The 17,393-nt window shown below is 37.0% G+C and overlaps 1 protein-coding gene across 1 annotated transcript in view; it reads left to right on the top strand.

Annotated features, from left to right (window-relative positions):
* Positions 1-325: 325 nt before the first annotated feature.
* The window catches only part of LOC137636597 (leucine-rich repeats and immunoglobulin-like domains protein 3), a 17,737-nt gene continuing 669 nt past the window's right edge, over positions 326-17,393 (top strand). Inside the window, exons 1-5 of the mRNA XM_068368995.1 lie at positions 326-901; positions 9,586-9,840; positions 10,603-11,958; positions 13,466-13,578; positions 15,441-17,393. The exon at positions 15,441-17,393 is cut by the window's right edge and continues 669 nt beyond it. Coding sequence (XP_068225096.1) covers positions 869-901; positions 9,586-9,840; positions 10,603-11,958; positions 13,466-13,578; positions 15,441-16,755 — 3,072 coding nt within the window. The 5' untranslated portion in view covers positions 326-868 and the 3' untranslated portion in view covers positions 16,756-17,393. The remainder of the gene's footprint in view (positions 902-9,585; positions 9,841-10,602; positions 11,959-13,465; positions 13,579-15,440) is intronic.

Consider the following 17,393-nt stretch of genomic DNA (forward strand, 5'->3'; position numbering starts at 1 on the left):
AATGAAACCACAGCTGAATATATTTGGAAACCTCAGACGAACATTAGACTTACATGATAATCCAAGAAAGGAGAGAGAGAGAGAGAGAGAGAGAGAGAGAGAGAGAGAGAGAGAATAAAACCACAAAGCAGAATACTTAATATCTACAAACACCAGACTAACATTAGACTTACATGATAACCCAAGAACCCAATGATTGAGTGGAGAGAGAGAGAGAGAGAGAGAGAGAGAGAGAGAGAGAGAGAGAGAGAGAGAGAGAGAGAGAGAGAGCACACACAGCATCCAAGAGCCTTTCCTTCCCCTCGTAGTGTAGCAACCAGCTTGCCAGTTGTCCCTTGACGTCCCGTTAAACAAGAATGCTATTGAGCGCCCGGGGTGAACAGAGAGGACCTTCCCCTCAGATGGAAGAAGGCTCTCTTTAAGAAGGACAGTGTCGTGCTTACAGTTAGCCTGCGTTGAAGGCGTCGAGGGGGAGGAGAAATAGATTATAATACAGATAAAAGAGATAAACGGCTGTGAGGGGGAAAAATGGGGCAGTGCGCCAGAGAGCGAAATAGCTCGTGGTGACATGATGGTTAAATGCAGAAAATTCTGCTATTATCGTTATTCTCCTGTTTCATTCACCCGTATTATCCATAATTACATAACCTGTATTATACGGATACATACACAAATACATCTCCAGTCTATAGGATAAATACATAACAGCTGTTGCCAGATAAGAGGTTCTGTATTATCCGACGAGCACAAGAGAGAGAGGGAGTCGGGTAGGATGGAAGGAACAATATGTGTAGCACCGGAAAAAGGAAAAATGTTCTGACTAATTATTCTCTTCCCCGCCCTAGAGGAGCAGCCGTAGGACATCATCATGTGCTCCCGAAGGAGGAAGTACCTGAAGAAGGTGAGGATTGAACTTGTGGTTTTATTAAGCTAAATGGGTGACCATCAGATGTGTATGAGATGTTTCTTAAGCTGTGTTGGTGAGATTCTAAGATTTAGGGAAATGATTGATTATAATATGGTGTATGCTTTATATATATATATATATATATATATATATATATATATATATATATATATATATATATATATATATATATATATATATGTGTGTGTGTGTGTGTGTGTGTGTGTGTGTATAATTTACATTAAAGGCTATTGCCTTAGTGGCGTCAATGTGTTTCCTACAGCAATCTTCATATTTCCTTTGATTCTTTAAGTTTTCAGGTGTATGTATGTGTGTGTATGTATGTATGTATGGGTGTGTGTAAATGATTAATAAGGATTATGAAAAAACTGAAACATTTTATTCATATATGCATTTGGAAAATATTTTCAATACTGGTGGCCAAAAAAAAAATAAAAATAAAATAACAAGTAAGGCAGCAGGATACATGCAGAAGATTCAAAGCAAACTTGGAGTGCTTACGTCAGCAGAAGCTGGAAAATATGGAGGAATTCTAGAGCTAACTCTTAATTTGAATAATAGATAGAAATGGCAAATGTGAATAGTAATCTGAAAGAACAGGAGAGGTCTGGTCAGATGGATAAGAAAGGTGTTTGAAAAGAAGGGCCCGAATGTCCTGGAAGAGGAATAGGCTTGAGAGGCGAATGACGCGCGGAGTGTAAGGGGTTTGATGCACTGCTAATGAGAAAAACCTGGTGGTTGCATGCGAAAGTTTCAAACTTCTCAAATATTAAGCCCTTTCTTTTTAATACCTCCGCCAGCCATCTCCAGTACATTTCTTGGTCTTCCGCTCGTCTTTTTTCCGAACACCTATACAGGCCAACACGAGCCTGTCTCCCTCGCGTGTGTTTAAAGGGTTAAAGGTTTAAAGCTCATTCATGAATGGCAGATGCAAGAAACAGTGACAATGCTTTACCTAGCAGGACAATGCCCTAGAGACTGACTATATATACATATGATCAGTGCCCAAGACCCATCTCCACCCAAGCTAGGACCAGGGAGGGCAGGCAATTTTCTCCGAACATCTATATGAATCTATACAGGCTGTCAGCGCAAGTCTGTCTCCCACGCGTGTGTTTGAAGGGTTAAAGGTTTAAAGCTCACTCATGAATGGCAGATGCAAGGGACAGTACAATGCCTTAGCTAGCAGGACAATGCTCTAAAGACTGACCATATATACATATGATCAGAGCCCAAGGCCCATCTCCACATAAGCTAGGACCAGGGAGGGCCAGGCAATTTTCTCCGAACATCTATATGAATCTATATAGGCTGTCAACGCAAGTCTGTCTCCCACGCTGTGTTTAAAGGGTTAAAGGTTTAAAGCTCATTCATGAATGGCAGAGACAAGAGACAGTTACAATGCCTTAGCTAGCAGGACAATGCCCTAAAGACTGACCATATATACATATGATCAGTGCCCAAGACCCATCTCCACCTAAGCTAGGACCAGGAAGGGCCAGGCAATAGTTTCTGATGAATCAGCATGTATACTTATAGGCTCTCCAAAACCACCATCCTTAGCTCACAAGGATGGTGAGGTTGCAGACACTACAAGAAAGTATCAAGCTTCAACGGGACTCGAACCCAAGTCCGGCGATCGAAAGGCCGGGTCACTTCTAATAGGCCATCACAACTGATGGATCGATACGAACACATCTGAATAGTAATCTATTTCAACCAACCTACCATCCTTCATTCTCCCCATATGACCGAACCGTCTTAATACACACTAATCTATCCTTTCATCTAGGCTAAACTAGACATCGCTTCTTTGCTGTAGCTTTGAACCCCTTCATCTTTTTTTACTTCTCATGCCATTTATAAGTAAATAATCCATCCTAACATTTTCCCTTTAACATCTTTCGAACACGATCAACTCCGACACTGCGCTTCCATAAAGGATAGTTGGTTAAACAATTACCTCTTCACAACTGGCCGCCATTCTTTATGAAGCCTCACAAATATCTTTGAGGCTCGTTTGCTACTATTCTTCTGCCCCCCACATCAATATTCATTGCCCTATACCTATTATTTTCAACTTACCTTTATAACATTAATCTTATGATTATTTACTCTACACATTCTCCTCCTGCTAGTAGTTTTAAATGACTTTACTCCAAACATCCACATGTTTATATAAACATTATATATACATAAAATATACATATATACTTTATATATACATATATATACAGTGATCTCCTGTACTGCCATATGCCACCTAGGCTAGCCAAAGTTACGCCAGGACTGGCTTTTAGCATTACACATATTCTTCAAAATCCCATCACAATTATTTTTCATTTTCGCATTACAATTATCATAAAAGAGATCAAACGAAGATACTATCGTCAGTAAGTCGAGAAGAAAAACAAATCTAATAACCACAATACGCTTCAAATAAACAAGCGATAGCAAAGCCCTCTGGAGACGTGAGTCACTAGACATAAAAACATTAGAATATAAAAATCCACCGAGGTTACCAATGGTAAAATAATCTTCCTCACTGAACAGACTATCTCCATTAAGAAAAGGGTCATTAAATATTTCTGTAGTTGTGTGGGTGTGAAATGAGTTGGCGCACCGTCTGGAGAGGAACTTTCCTTTTAAATACTGCGGCACTGGATAGTTTCGGTTCAAGAGTAGGGGATAATTTTCCTTTTCCTATATAACGATGTCTCTACAGAGAGTAATAGTTATTTTTTTTTTAAATTACCTATCATATCAGTGCTGTTTAACAGATGAGTATCTGTAGTTCATGGGGTTATATATAGGTAGAAATTAGTCATTCTTGTAGTAAATCTTTCCCCATATCTCATGTAATTGGCTTAGAACTATATTTAATGTGATTATTTCAGAAGCAATGATTAATGGATTTCCTTTAGAACAAAAGATGAATGGGCTTACTTTACAATCAAAGATCAATAGATTTCTTCAAGCCAGGAGCTTGACCCACGTGGGTGTTGTCATAAACAACTCAAGCCCAAGAAATGTCTTTTCACATAACTGTCCCCATAGGATTCAACCTGATGGGGGTGTTAAGGAAGAAAGGGGTACCGTAGTAAAGACATTATTGCATAAGCATAAGGACTCCCACACACGGCCCAATTTTCAGTGTACGGAGCCTGCCAAGAAAAAGTGGAGAGGGAAGCTGTGAACACCCCGCCACTAAAAATTGGCTCATGTATGGGCATCCATAGAAACAAATGAGTTTCATTTCTCGCTACCGTCCGCTGAAAATTGGCCCATGTGCAGGGGCCCTACAAGGTACATTACCATGCAAAGGAATACTCTTCCATAACATAACAAACTCTGATAAAAAAGAAACTAATCAGGGAGATAATTGAAGATCAATTGAAGAACCCCTATGGAAAGTGCTGTAGGAGCACCATTGGAGAAATATGTTGTAAATACGGTATGGTGAGAGCGTTTACAGTGACAACTGTTAATTTTCATAAAAATGGCAGACATTCCATAAGTGCCCTTGGATTTCCTCACCACGACAACAACGCTACAAACTTTATACCGAGCCAAGTTACTATACAACTTGTACACAAAATCTGACCTAAAGATTAGAAGCAAACTTTAGAATTTTAGCCTGATGGGTTGGACAAAATGTTCAGGAGGTTTACTTCAACTTATATTGGAATAGATTAAGAAGAGCACAAATTAGTACAGGGTAGCATGGGCTTACTAGCCAAGTGCTCTTTCCTATCGAAATAGAAACCAGAAGATGCCCAAGAAAATTATTGCTATGAGCAAATAGTGCGGAGTTTCCCCAGTCATGTGATCCAAATAAAATCAAATCTATAAAGGCATTTAATGGGGACCAGTACTGGAATGTATGGTATGGAGAGAAGAGGCTTGGTGGAAGAGGATGCTTTTGATAGAATGCATTGGAGAGGGTGCATCAGGCAACCAACCCCTTAATGTAAGGATAGCATTGGTAGGAAAAAAGACAAATACTGAAAGGTGAATGTTATTTCTGTTTGACTTGTCATATCACAAGGCTGACTGTATATATATATATATATATATATATATATATATATATATATATATATATATATATATATATATATATATATATATATATATATATATAAATATATATACTGTATATAATTTATCTGTATACTTATAAATACCATTCCTAACTAAGTTAACACTTTGACAATGACATATCATTTGAAAAAGGCGTGCTGGCTATTATCCACCCTTCACTTATAAAAAAAAAATCCAAACAAAATCAATTTCACAGAAACATCAACAAAATTTCCACAAGTCCCTTTACCATTTATTACAAAAAAAGAAGAAAAAAAAAAAAAAAAAAAAAAAAAAAAAAAAAAAAAAAAAAAAAAAAAAAAAAAAAACTATTTTGCGACGCGTATATGAGAGGGAGTATTGTGATAGACCTACAAGGATGAAACCATGATTTAAAATTAATAAAAGTCGATATAAAAACTGAATAATGTATGACAAAAATTCATAGCGAACTGTTTGAAAATACTGATTACATAGACCCACTACAAATTAATTCAATTTCACTCCAAATTAATCAAATTTAAGAGTAGGCCTACACAAATTAAAGCATACTTCTCTAATTAAAGATTCAATTAGATTATTCATCTGTGCTTGGATAAAGAATTCTTATTTTTCAGTTAATTTGTTTTTGTGTCGGTGATGTAACTCTACTGGGAGACTGGGTTGGCTTTCTCTCTCTCTCTCTCTCTCTCTCTCTCTCTCTCTCTCTCTCTCTCTCTCTCTCTCCAGAAGAGTAAAATATGTATTGTGTGTAAAGCCTATATGTATGTGTACGTATACTTATATATGTAGGCTTACAGGTATAGGGGAGAGAAGAATTACTCTCTCTCTCTCTCTCTCTCTCTCTCTCTCTCTCTCTCTCTCTCTCTCTCTCTCTCTCTCTCTCTGTCTCACCAGAAGAGTCAAAGATGCATTGTGTGTATAGCCTATATGTATGTGTACCTATACTTATATATATAGGCTTACAGGTATAGGGGAGAAAAGAATTACTCTCTCTCTCTCTCTCTCTCTCTCTCCTCTCTCTCTCTCTCTCTCTCTCTCTCTCTCTCTCTCTCTGTCTCACCAGAAGAGTCAAAGATGCATTGTGTGTATAGCCTATATGTATGTGTACCTATACTTATATATATAGGCTTACAGGTATAGGGGAGAAAAGAATTACTCTCTCTCTCTCTCTCTCTCTCTCTCTCTCTCTCTCTCTCTCTCTCTCTCTCTCTCTCTCTCTCTCTCTCTCTCTCCCAAGGAAATCAATATGTGTAGAAAGGGAACAAATTATTACAGAATAACACATCATCTTCGTGTGTGTGTGTGTTTGTGTATATGTTGAAGCCAAACAACAAATACAAACATGGACATTAAAGATGGATATCAGACCCTCCCCCCAGGCTACGACCATGGGACACCAGGTAATGGCTATTGGTGAATGAGCAAGTAGCCCTATTAGGCCTTCCAGTTCCACTAATCCACTCTTAGCTAAGAGGAACGGTTAAGCTATGGCCACTGTAGTATATTAATTATGAAAATACAGTTAGGTGAAATTAGAATAATAACAGATTGTCAGTAGGCCTACGGAAATGCTTAATGAAGACAGGTAATAGGCCTACAGCAAGGCTTAATGAAGAGAAACTTCTTAATTTGAAATGGCCTCTCTGTTTATAGATTCCTTTTAATATAAAAAAATTTATATATTCATCATCTCCTCCTACGCCTATTGACGTAAAGGGCCTCGGTTAGATTTCGCCAGTCGTCTCTATTCTCAGTTTTTAATTCAATACTTCTCCATATGCACTGAGAAATATTAAAGAATTAAGTATGATTAATATTGGTAAAATGCATTGCCATAGGCCTACAATAAACTTGATTAAGACAAACTTCTAGATTTGAAATGGTTCCTCTGTTTATATAATCCTTTTAATAGGCCTACAAGACAATATGCATTGAGAAATATAAAAACAATTCTTCTTCACCAAAGGGGTTAACTACTACAATGTAATTGCTCAGTGGCTACTTTCCTCTTGGTAAGGGTAGAAGAGACTCTTTAGCTATGGTAAGCAGCTCTTCTGGGAGAACACTCCAAAATCAAACCATTGTTCTCTAGTCTTGGGTAGTGCCATAGCCTCTGTACCATGGTCTTCCACTGTCTTGGGTTAAGAGTTCTCTAGCTTGAGGGGACACTCGGGCACACTATTCTATCTAATTTCTCTTCCGCTTGTATTGTTAAAGTATTTATAGTTTATATAGGAAATATTTATTTTAATGTTACTATCCTTAAAACATTTTATTTTTCCTCGTTTCCTTTCCTCACTGGGCTATTTTCCCTGTTGGGGTCCCTGGGCTTATAGCATCCTGCTTTTCCAACTAGGGTTGCAGCTTAGCAATTAATAATAATAATAATAATAATAATAATAATAATAATAATAATAATAATAGCATGCTGCTTTTCCAACTAGGGTTGTAGCTTAGCCATTACTACTACTACTACTACTACTACTACTACTACTAATAATAATAATAATAATAATAACATGCTGCTTTTCCAACTAGGGTTGTAGCTTAGCCATTACTACTACTACTACTAATAATAATAATAATAATAATAACATGCTGCTTTTCCAACTAGGGTTGTAGCTTAGCCATTACTAATAATAATAATAATAATAATAATAATAATAATAATAATAATAATAATAATAATAGCATCCTGCTTTTCCAACTAGGTTTGTAGCTTAGCCATTACTAATAATTATAATAATAATTAAGAGGTAGTATTCTAATACTGTTATAAATGACATAGGCTAGGCCTATTGCAGTTTGGCCACATTCAATGTAAACAAAAGCAACAACACGAACAGATCATAGGACATAGGAGAGAAGCTATACAGAACCTTCTCTATCCAAAATATCCTGGAATACTGGAATCCAGGATTAAGATGAAGACCTTGGGACGTATATTCGAAAATAATTTGACAGATACCGTCATGTTGGTGCTTGTGTCGAGTCCAGGATTTGGCGGGAAAAAGTCTTAGGAAAATTTGACGGGAAATAAATTTCGCGGTTTATATAAAGTGAAAGTTACTGGAACTAGAAACGATTTTTACTTATTTTGAATATTTAATTTTTGTCATAGAGTTTTATATATTATAAATTTTAAATCATTTTTCTTTTTTAATCGTTACAGAGTAATGATTATTAATATCTAATTAAAAATGATTGAATTTTAAATTTTATTTTTATTTTTTCATCGTTATAAAGCAATATTTATCGATATTTAATTATGATTAAACTTAATTATAATAAATGACCATCCCTTTAACTGTATGATTCTTATTGCAAGGCCTAATACAATAAGGAAATAAAATGCCTAAACATTAAAAGCCAATAGGCCTATAAGAACCCTCTCATTAAAGAGGTATTTTCGATCACGGAAAACACTCTACGGGAATTACACACCACATTTAGTTGAACGTTGTTAATAATAACAAAGATAATAATTTATTACTGTATTTTAGCATCTTTGTTTGTTAAAACTTGTGAAATATTAAGAAATGCAAAGATGAGAGCTTGGATTTTTGTTGTAAAGACCAAAGATCTGAAATAATAATAATAATAATAATAATAATAATAATAATAATAATAATAACAACGATTTAGAATGTATAATATTTATAATTGAATAAATAAAAGATATAGCAACAACGACAACAACAACAACAACAATAATAATAATAATAATAATAACAATAATAATATTATTAATAATAACATTAATAATAATAATAATAATAATAATAATAATAATAATAATAATATTAATAATAATAACGTAGAGGGTATAACATTTATAATAATAGCATAAGCAATGATAACCACATAATAAAGATAATAATAACGATAACAATAATTTAGAATGCATAACAACAGGTGGCAATCAGGAAAGGCACCGCCCTAAAGGGAGTTGAATCCGAGATCAAAGCAGGTTACAAATCAAGATTTTCTGAAAGGGGGCGAATAAGCCTCGCAATCTGGTCTACTTTGCGGAAGAGATAACATAACAATAGAACCAACATCATTCCCGTTGCAAGATTAGAATCGTGAGCTTCATCACAGAGGGGGGAGAGCTTGTGAGATGTCATGAAATTCTCTGAAGCCTTGTGAAAAATATCCATTTTAAAATTAACCTTCTAATTTATCAATACTTGTTAATTAATTTCGGATTTTCCATATATTCTTGTAGTGTAATTCCATTGTTCAACCAATGTAGCCCTGATGAAGAACCACATAGAAAAGGGATTCAAAACATGTGGCGACACCAAATATCAAATAGAAAACATAAAACAAGTTTTTTTGTTATCCTTGAAATGAACTGGAGCTGAGTTTCATATAAAGTTTTCATCCTTTCCTAATTCTATCTCTGAGGTGCATTCTTATATCAACTACAAATATAAACTGCTCTAACAATTATATGACTCACTTTTCTAGCCCTTTATAAACATTAGCAACACTTCATGTATCTTTTAAACCATTTCAAATCACTAGCAACATGACTCTCATTTCTAAGAGGGTTTCTCAATCTTCAGTTGCAGGTCGTAATGTCCATAGTGACATGCGTAACCTTAGTGAGATCTGACGAATTGCCAGAATTCAACTCTCTGGAGGACCACATACGGATCATCGCCAGCGAACTTCGGAATTCGACGGTCTCCTCGCATCGCGAGATATCGCCGCAAGAGACCGAGCAAGACTTCGCGACGCTCGAGGATTTCGGTCAGAAAGTGACGTCTGGCAGCTCTGAGAGGTCACGTTGCCCGACGTCGTGTTTTTGCGAGGAGAAGGTGAGAGTATGAACTATATCTATCTATCTATATAGTTTATTCTATAAGTTTTTCACTTTAAAGCCAATTCATAGCTCTAATAAGTTTTGTGTTGAAATTAGCTAAGTAAAATGTTCCGTTCCAAATAAGGCCTTGGCGACTGAACGACAAATATTTTAGTGACGGGATGAGATTGATATGGATTATCAAATCTAATTGCTTATAAGTTTTGATAAAATCTCAAAACCTTGACACAAACATCCGCAATAATAGCTAAATCCAGCCTTTCCCTTCAGAAGATTACATAAGATGAGTAACTCCGTCATCATCAAGGATAGAATTTCTTATTTCAGGGATATTCCCAATTATAGATTATTTTCTATCGGTATATATCTCATATAAGCAATATAATGCATCAGATTTAATCTCTATTTCCATTATATAATTCTAAATTCCTATTTACTACTTCATCCCATAAGTCACACCAAAGTCTATTCACTTCTTTCCAGAGTTTTTGTCCTTAAGATTCCTAACATACAAAGTAGTAACACTTTAGAGGCTGTTATGCCTTTCAGTAATTTCTTAGAAGAATTTTAATTTAATAATTTTCAAGTTAGACAGAATAAAAACATACTCCAAATTCAGCATTTTCCCACTAACCACTATTACTTTTCATACGACAAGAGAGCATCATAACCAATTTCATTTCAGGAAGTTATAAAACCTACATTTACAACTAAGATATACAACAACTAATTGCTCCATAATCTTTCTTTGTTTTAGGTTGGGTATGCGGCCTGCGTAGGAGATGGCCAGTGGGCCCCACCTGCCCTGCCATCCGGCTTGGTGCGCGTCGAACTGAGGGGTTTTTCTCTCCCGCAAATTGGTCCCGCTCAGTTGAAAATGTTCCAAGGTATTCGTGAGCTCCAGATCAACCATTGCAATCTATCGCTGTTGGTTGACGACTCCTTCGCCTCCATGCAAGAACTCGATGGACTGGATCTCTCCGATAACCAGCTAACAATGCTTGGTCCTTATTCCCTGCAAGGCCTTCAGTCTCTCAGACACCTCGATATATCGTATAATCGGCTGACGGTCTTGAACAGACCGTTCATCCATTTGCCTTCTCTGCAGCATCTCAACTTGCATCATAACTCCATCCGTCGACTCATCCAAGACACTTTTCAGGGATTAAATCGGGTACAGTATATTGATCTAGATTCCAATGAGATATACTTCTTGGAAGTGTCTGCATTCCAGCACCTAACAAGTTTAGCTCATCTTATCTTGTCGAACAACCAACTCTCCAGCCTTGCGACGCTAGACTTCTTCGGATCTCGACTTCAGTACATTGACTTGTCAAATATTGGTATAACTCGCATACCTCAAGCACTCACCCAGTTCGTTCGGGACCTTCGACTCGCGAAGAACGCCATCAGAGAAATCCATCGTGGAGATCTGGACTCCTATCCCTATTTAACACTACTCGTGTTGGATAACAACAGCGTCGAGGTGTTGGAGGAAGATGCAATTGGGAGGCATGAATACTTGTCGCGCCTGTGGTTGAACGGGAATAACCTGATGAACATTCCCCTTTCGCTGCCACCCTCTCTTCAAGCGCTTTACATTGACGACAACTCAATTTCCGCCATAAAGGAAGGAGACTTTCGTGGTCTAATACACCTTCAGCAACTTTCCCTTCAAAACAACAATATATCTGTGATCGATCCATGTGCGTTTTGTGAACTGGCAGGCCTAAAAACATTAAATTTACAAGGGAATTATATTAGAAATCTTACGAAGAGAATATTTTCACACTTATTGAATCTCGAGACCCTCGACCTCTCCCAAAATCCCTTGAAGGCCCTCGACGGTGAAGCTCTCTTGGGTCTGGCATCGCTGCGTTCGCTGCAGATGTCCCACATTCAGTCAGACTCCATAGAAATCCCTGATACTATATTTGACTCTTTGAAAGGACTGTGGATACTGGAAGTGTGTGAGTCTCCAACGTTGGTTTCAGTGCTCACCAACAATACTAATATGTTGCACAGCTTAAGGGGCCTTAGAGAACTCAACATAATGCATAATGGACTCGCTCAACTTCGATCTGACTTTCCCGCCTTCTTCCCTCAGTTGCAGGTTAGTTTCCGGAGTCTGCGTTGCCTTAATTCAATGAGATGAAAACACATTCATAGCTTATTTACTTAGAAAACGTCTTCAGGAAAATCTTTCAAAATCTTTTGTTTCATATCATGCATTTGATTGATTCCAAAATAATTCTATATTTGTAGTATAAATAAGCTCATAATTTCAAATTCTGATTTCTTACATGTGCATGTACTTTGTATCAATCTTACTCTCATCTTCATCCAACTTTTGTTTATGCAAACTTAGCCTTTCAAAACATGGCAGAGAACATTCAATGTAACAAAGTAACAAAAATTCTATAGATATCCAAACAAGAATAAAAGAAGATATCATGAAAATAGTAACAATCATATAATAGCCCTAATACTGATATCAATAGAGATCATATCATTATATTTGATAAATAGGAATTTGTAAATTATGAAAAAATACTAGGAGAATCTTTACTTGGTACTTTGGAAACGGCAAACTTTTGTGTCAGAATTCTGTAAGGTTTTAATCAGGATTCAGTAGATTTTCAGGTCTAAATTCTCAACATAAGAAGTTAAGAATCTGCTTTTAATTGGGAAATAGGAAATCTAACCTAACATAGGCTCAGGCTACTCTATGCATTCTCTGCCATAACTATGTGAAACTATCATAAAATTTCTCGTGATTAGTCCAATATTGTTATTATCATTATGTATTTGCCCCGGCAGTAACAATTATTATTATTATTATTAATTGCTAACCTAAAACCCTAGCTGGTAAAGCAGGATGCTATAAGTACATCATTTCCAACAGGGTAAATAGCCCAGTGAGGAAAGGAAATAAGGAAACATAAATCAGTGTGCTTGAGTGTACCCTCAAACAAGACAACACTAACCCAAGACAATGGAAGACCATGATACAGAGGCTCAGTGTAAATAGCCCAGTGAGGAAAGGAAATAAGGAAACATAAATCAGTGTGCCTGAGTGTACCCTCAAGCAAGAGAACTCTAACCCAAGACAGTGGAAGACCATGATACAGAGGCTCAGCGTAAATAGCCCAGTGAGGAAAGGAAATAAGGAAACATAGAATAGTGTGCCTGAGTGTACCCTCAAGCAAGAGAACTCTAACCCAAGACAGTGCAAGACCATGATACAGAGGCTACAACATCTTGCTCCATGTATGGCACTACCCAAGACTAGAGAACAATGATTTGATTTTGGAGTTTCTTTCTCCTAGAAGAGCTGCTTGTCATAGCTACAGAGTATCGTTTACCCTTACCAAATGGGAAGTAGTCACTGAATTACAATCATACTGCTTTGTACAGAACATCAATATCTCTCCATCACAGGTTTGTTAAGTTTCACAAAATGATTCCACATCATTAGACAGGGGCAGTCTTCATGGGATTGTAGGTTAGCTAGTAGCATGAATATTAATAACAATAATTGTTCCTGCAGGGCCAGATAGCCTACATCATGAAAGGGTTATATTGAACGTGCAATTTCACATTCTTCTCTTTCTTTTCAGGTTATTAAGCTGAGTGGCAATGTTTGGGACTGCAGTTCAGCAAAGAAAATCGAGTGGATGAGGCAATGGATGCAACTGTCCTCCGTTAACTTCTACAGATCCTATAGCGTTCGGTAAGATATACGGTTGATAGGCAATATGTACCTGTACTTTCAGTAGCCTATATATCTCAGTCCGTGACCTTTGTTTTTGTAACGCCAGTTTAAAATAAAGCCAAATAATGAATTAGATTTTGGGGAAAGGAAATTCTGCTCAGTATCGCATGTCTGAGTGTGAGTAACCATTTGTTTTGTGACGCCAATTAATAATAAGCCAAGCAATCCATCGATCTTGTAAAGGATGTTTGGTTAAAATATATAATTCTTACCTATTTGCATTTATATTAACGAATTCAAATTCATTAGTGTAAAGAGATCAAGAACTTTAGAAGCCTAAGTCAGTAATAAGGTTCAAATATGCTCGTAATAATTCAGTAAGTCACATTAATCGTACAAAAGTCGCATTTTTAATTACGTTATCTTACAATAAATAGCAATACTAGATTATAACTAAATGATGACCGATGTGGTAACGTTCCTGACTGGTAAACGCCAGACTGGGGTTCGAGTCCTGCTCAAACACGTAGTTCCTTTGGTCACTGCGACCTCACCATCCTTGTGAGCTCAGAATGGTGGGTTTAGGGGAGCCTATCTGTTGAGTCATCAGCAGCCATTGCCTGGCCCTCCCTGATCCTAACTTGGATGGAGAGGGGGATAGGGCACTGATATATATGATCAGTCTCTAGGACATTGTCCCGCTTGATAGGGCAATATCACTGTCCCTTGCCTCTGCCATTCATGAGCAGCCTTTAAATTTTTAAACAATAGAGATGTATTTAAGAAAAACCACCAAAGAGAATGTACCCCAGCATTAGAAAAACAATACTTGGCATCTCATTAAAACTTTCTCTACAACTTGCAAGAAATAACCAAAGGCAAACTGTCAATGAAGTAAAAATAGAGATTACAAGACAGCTCATTAAATGGCATTTTACAAAGCCCTTCTCTGAGCGGAAACTTCAACAAGTTTACAACATGTTCAGAAATAGTCTTTTCAAATATTATCTAATATTATTATTATTACCTAGGACTCCAACAGGGAAAAATAGCCCAGTGAGGAAAGGAAATGAGAAAATAATCAAACGATATAAGAAGTAATGAACAATTAAAATAAAATATTTTAAAAACATTAACAATTTCTTGGTAATTTAGTTCCTACCCAGGAAGGAATATTCATTTCGCTTTCTATTATGTGAAATATGCGATGGATTATAATTTATAGAATAATAAACATGATGAATAATAATAAAATATATGATATTTGTTTCAACTCATTTTCCCTGTTGAGTTTGATGATCCTACAATAATTGTTGAAAATCCAATAATAATAAAGATGGTATATTGAACAATTGAATATCCTGCTGGAATCAATTTATTACCTACGCCAACGAAGTTAGGAAGTTATGTTTTACCCTCTGTCTGTGTGCATTTGTTTGTGAACAGCTTCCTGGCCACAATTTTAATCTATTTACATCATTTTTTAGTTTGGTAATGTTCCTCATAAGTAAAGAACTAATTCTGAAAACTTTTCAATAACAATTTCATTGACAAGTCTCTTCTTTTACTGCCTAAAATATGTTTTCATAAGTTCAGTAGTGCTTCATTATCTCCTCCTACACCTATTGATGTAAAGGGCCTCAGCGCCGCTTACCACATATCGTAAGCAACTTCAGAAAAGTTGCTTCCAATGAAACTCAAAAGAAAAATTGTGTTAAATGGCTAAATATTGGTCCATTAATGTTAAAAGTAGCCTATTTAACAAAAGCGAAAAAAATAATCTAGTAGATATCAAACATGCTAGAAATGAGAATAAATAAATATTAATAATGTTTACAATAGATGTAGTTGTAGTAATCATTTTATTTCCTTTATTTCAGGTGCTCAAGTCCATTATCCTTAAGTTATAAGCCAGTTATTCTCCTGGAAGAGATCGACTACAACGGGTCGGAAAGCGAGTCGAGCTCCTCGGAGTCTCCGATGTCCACGCCTGTGCCACTAGCCTTCATCACCCACGGTACTACATACTCTCTAGATGGGAAATCTCAAATCAATAAGCCAAATGCTGCAACAATGAGCAACTTCTCAGAGATTTCCATAGCGTCATCCGTCGATGACGATTCCGAAAAACGCGACGTATCTTTTCAAGAGCTGGATTCCGCTAACGTTACTCAAGAGAGTAAACCAAATCTTTCGGACGTCACCACTGTCTCCTCGCCAGTTCAGTTCAACATCCTCAAAAATTGGACGGCATCGTCATCTTTGCTGGTAAACTTCTTCACAGGCATGAAAAAAAATGAAACCGAGGATACTTCAGAGACTCGTACGTTACCGGAAAAAACACCGAGCCGAGTGGCTTCGCCTATTCCTTCTATGAATTGTACAACTCAGAGTAATCCTAACTCCAGAAAACTTGGAAGCTCCAGTACACTCGTGCCAATAACCACAAGTCTTGGTGATTCAGACTCCACTACCTTGCCTTCGCCATTTCTTCGAAATGATGCCCCTGGGATTAAATCCTCTAGGCAGAGATCCACGACAGGAGATGAAAACACATTTAGTAAGAACTTAAAGATTCTGTTGAGCTCAGATGATGCTGAGCCAAGGAGTGTGTTGAGATTTGAAGGAAGCAAGGTGAGAAAATACACGATAAAGTCATCTAACGCCCAAGAGGAAAGTAACAAATCAGCTTATCAACAGCAAAAGCAGCAACAAATGAAAAAGATCGTCCGGGAATTTCACTCTCATAGGAAAGATCTTTGGTTGTACAGAGGAGACAGCAGCCATGGGCTGAACCAAAGAAACCCTGGGCTATCTCTTGGCATTGGACGTGGCAGAGTAAGTGACGAAGCTGTCGTAGGTGCTGGAATAGTGGCAACATTCCTTGGAGTGGCTCTCCTGGTCAGCGGATTTCTGTTGGCTCAGGGTCGCGCAAAAGTCGGGAACTCCTGGGATTCTTCTTCTTTGACGTCATCTTACTGGCGAGACGGATCGGGGGAAGACGAAGTTCTCATGGCACCTGACTACGAAGGAGAGTCCAATGAAAGCAGCATGTGTGCGCCGCCAGTGGAAAACGGGATGGAAATAGCTCCAGAGACTCAAACGGGACTGAACAAGAGACTCTACCTTCTCTTGCAGAGAGATTCCTGCACAGGCATAACGCCCGAGAGCCTCCCTGACCCCCGTACATACTGAACTATTAACCTGGGGAACTTCCCAGACTTACGTGCATACTAAAAAAATCATTACCCTTAAGAGCCTTCCAGGCCCACGTGCATAGTAACTGGAAAAAGGAAATTTTTGTGGCTCAATGTCGGTGACTGGCATTTTCATATATTGCCTCATAATTAGTAAGATCTTTTGATCTTGGTGGAATATTATTATTTAAATGTGGATAATTGAATTCATTCAGACCTCAATGTAAAAAATCATTACCATTATTTTAAGGAGAAAACTCATTTTACTTATATAAGTTATCACTTCATACCGGGAGAGTTTAAACTTGATAACCATACCCTTTTTCTCTCTGTATCTAATCTATTTTAGCAGGAACTCACAGGTGAGAACATTGTTAAATATGGGAGGTGATTATGAACTAAAATTTGTAAGTCTGACCTAAACACAGTATGCATTATGCATGTACATGTAATTACACACAAATATACAAGTAGGTACAGTATTCCTTTTAAGATTAAGCTATGTTACTGAATACCATTCTAAATTGTTGGTGACTCTCATCTGAAAGTAAAAAGGGTAAATTGAAAAAATATAAATTGGAAAACACTCCCGACTAAAAGTATTATTATTCTTAAGGTACAATGAGAAGGGGAGAC

Source organism: Palaemon carinicauda, unplaced genomic scaffold (genome assembly GCF_036898095.1).
Source record: "Palaemon carinicauda isolate YSFRI2023 unplaced genomic scaffold, ASM3689809v2 scaffold34, whole genome shotgun sequence".
Taxonomy (NCBI): domain Eukaryota; kingdom Metazoa; phylum Arthropoda; class Malacostraca; order Decapoda; family Palaemonidae; genus Palaemon; species Palaemon carinicauda.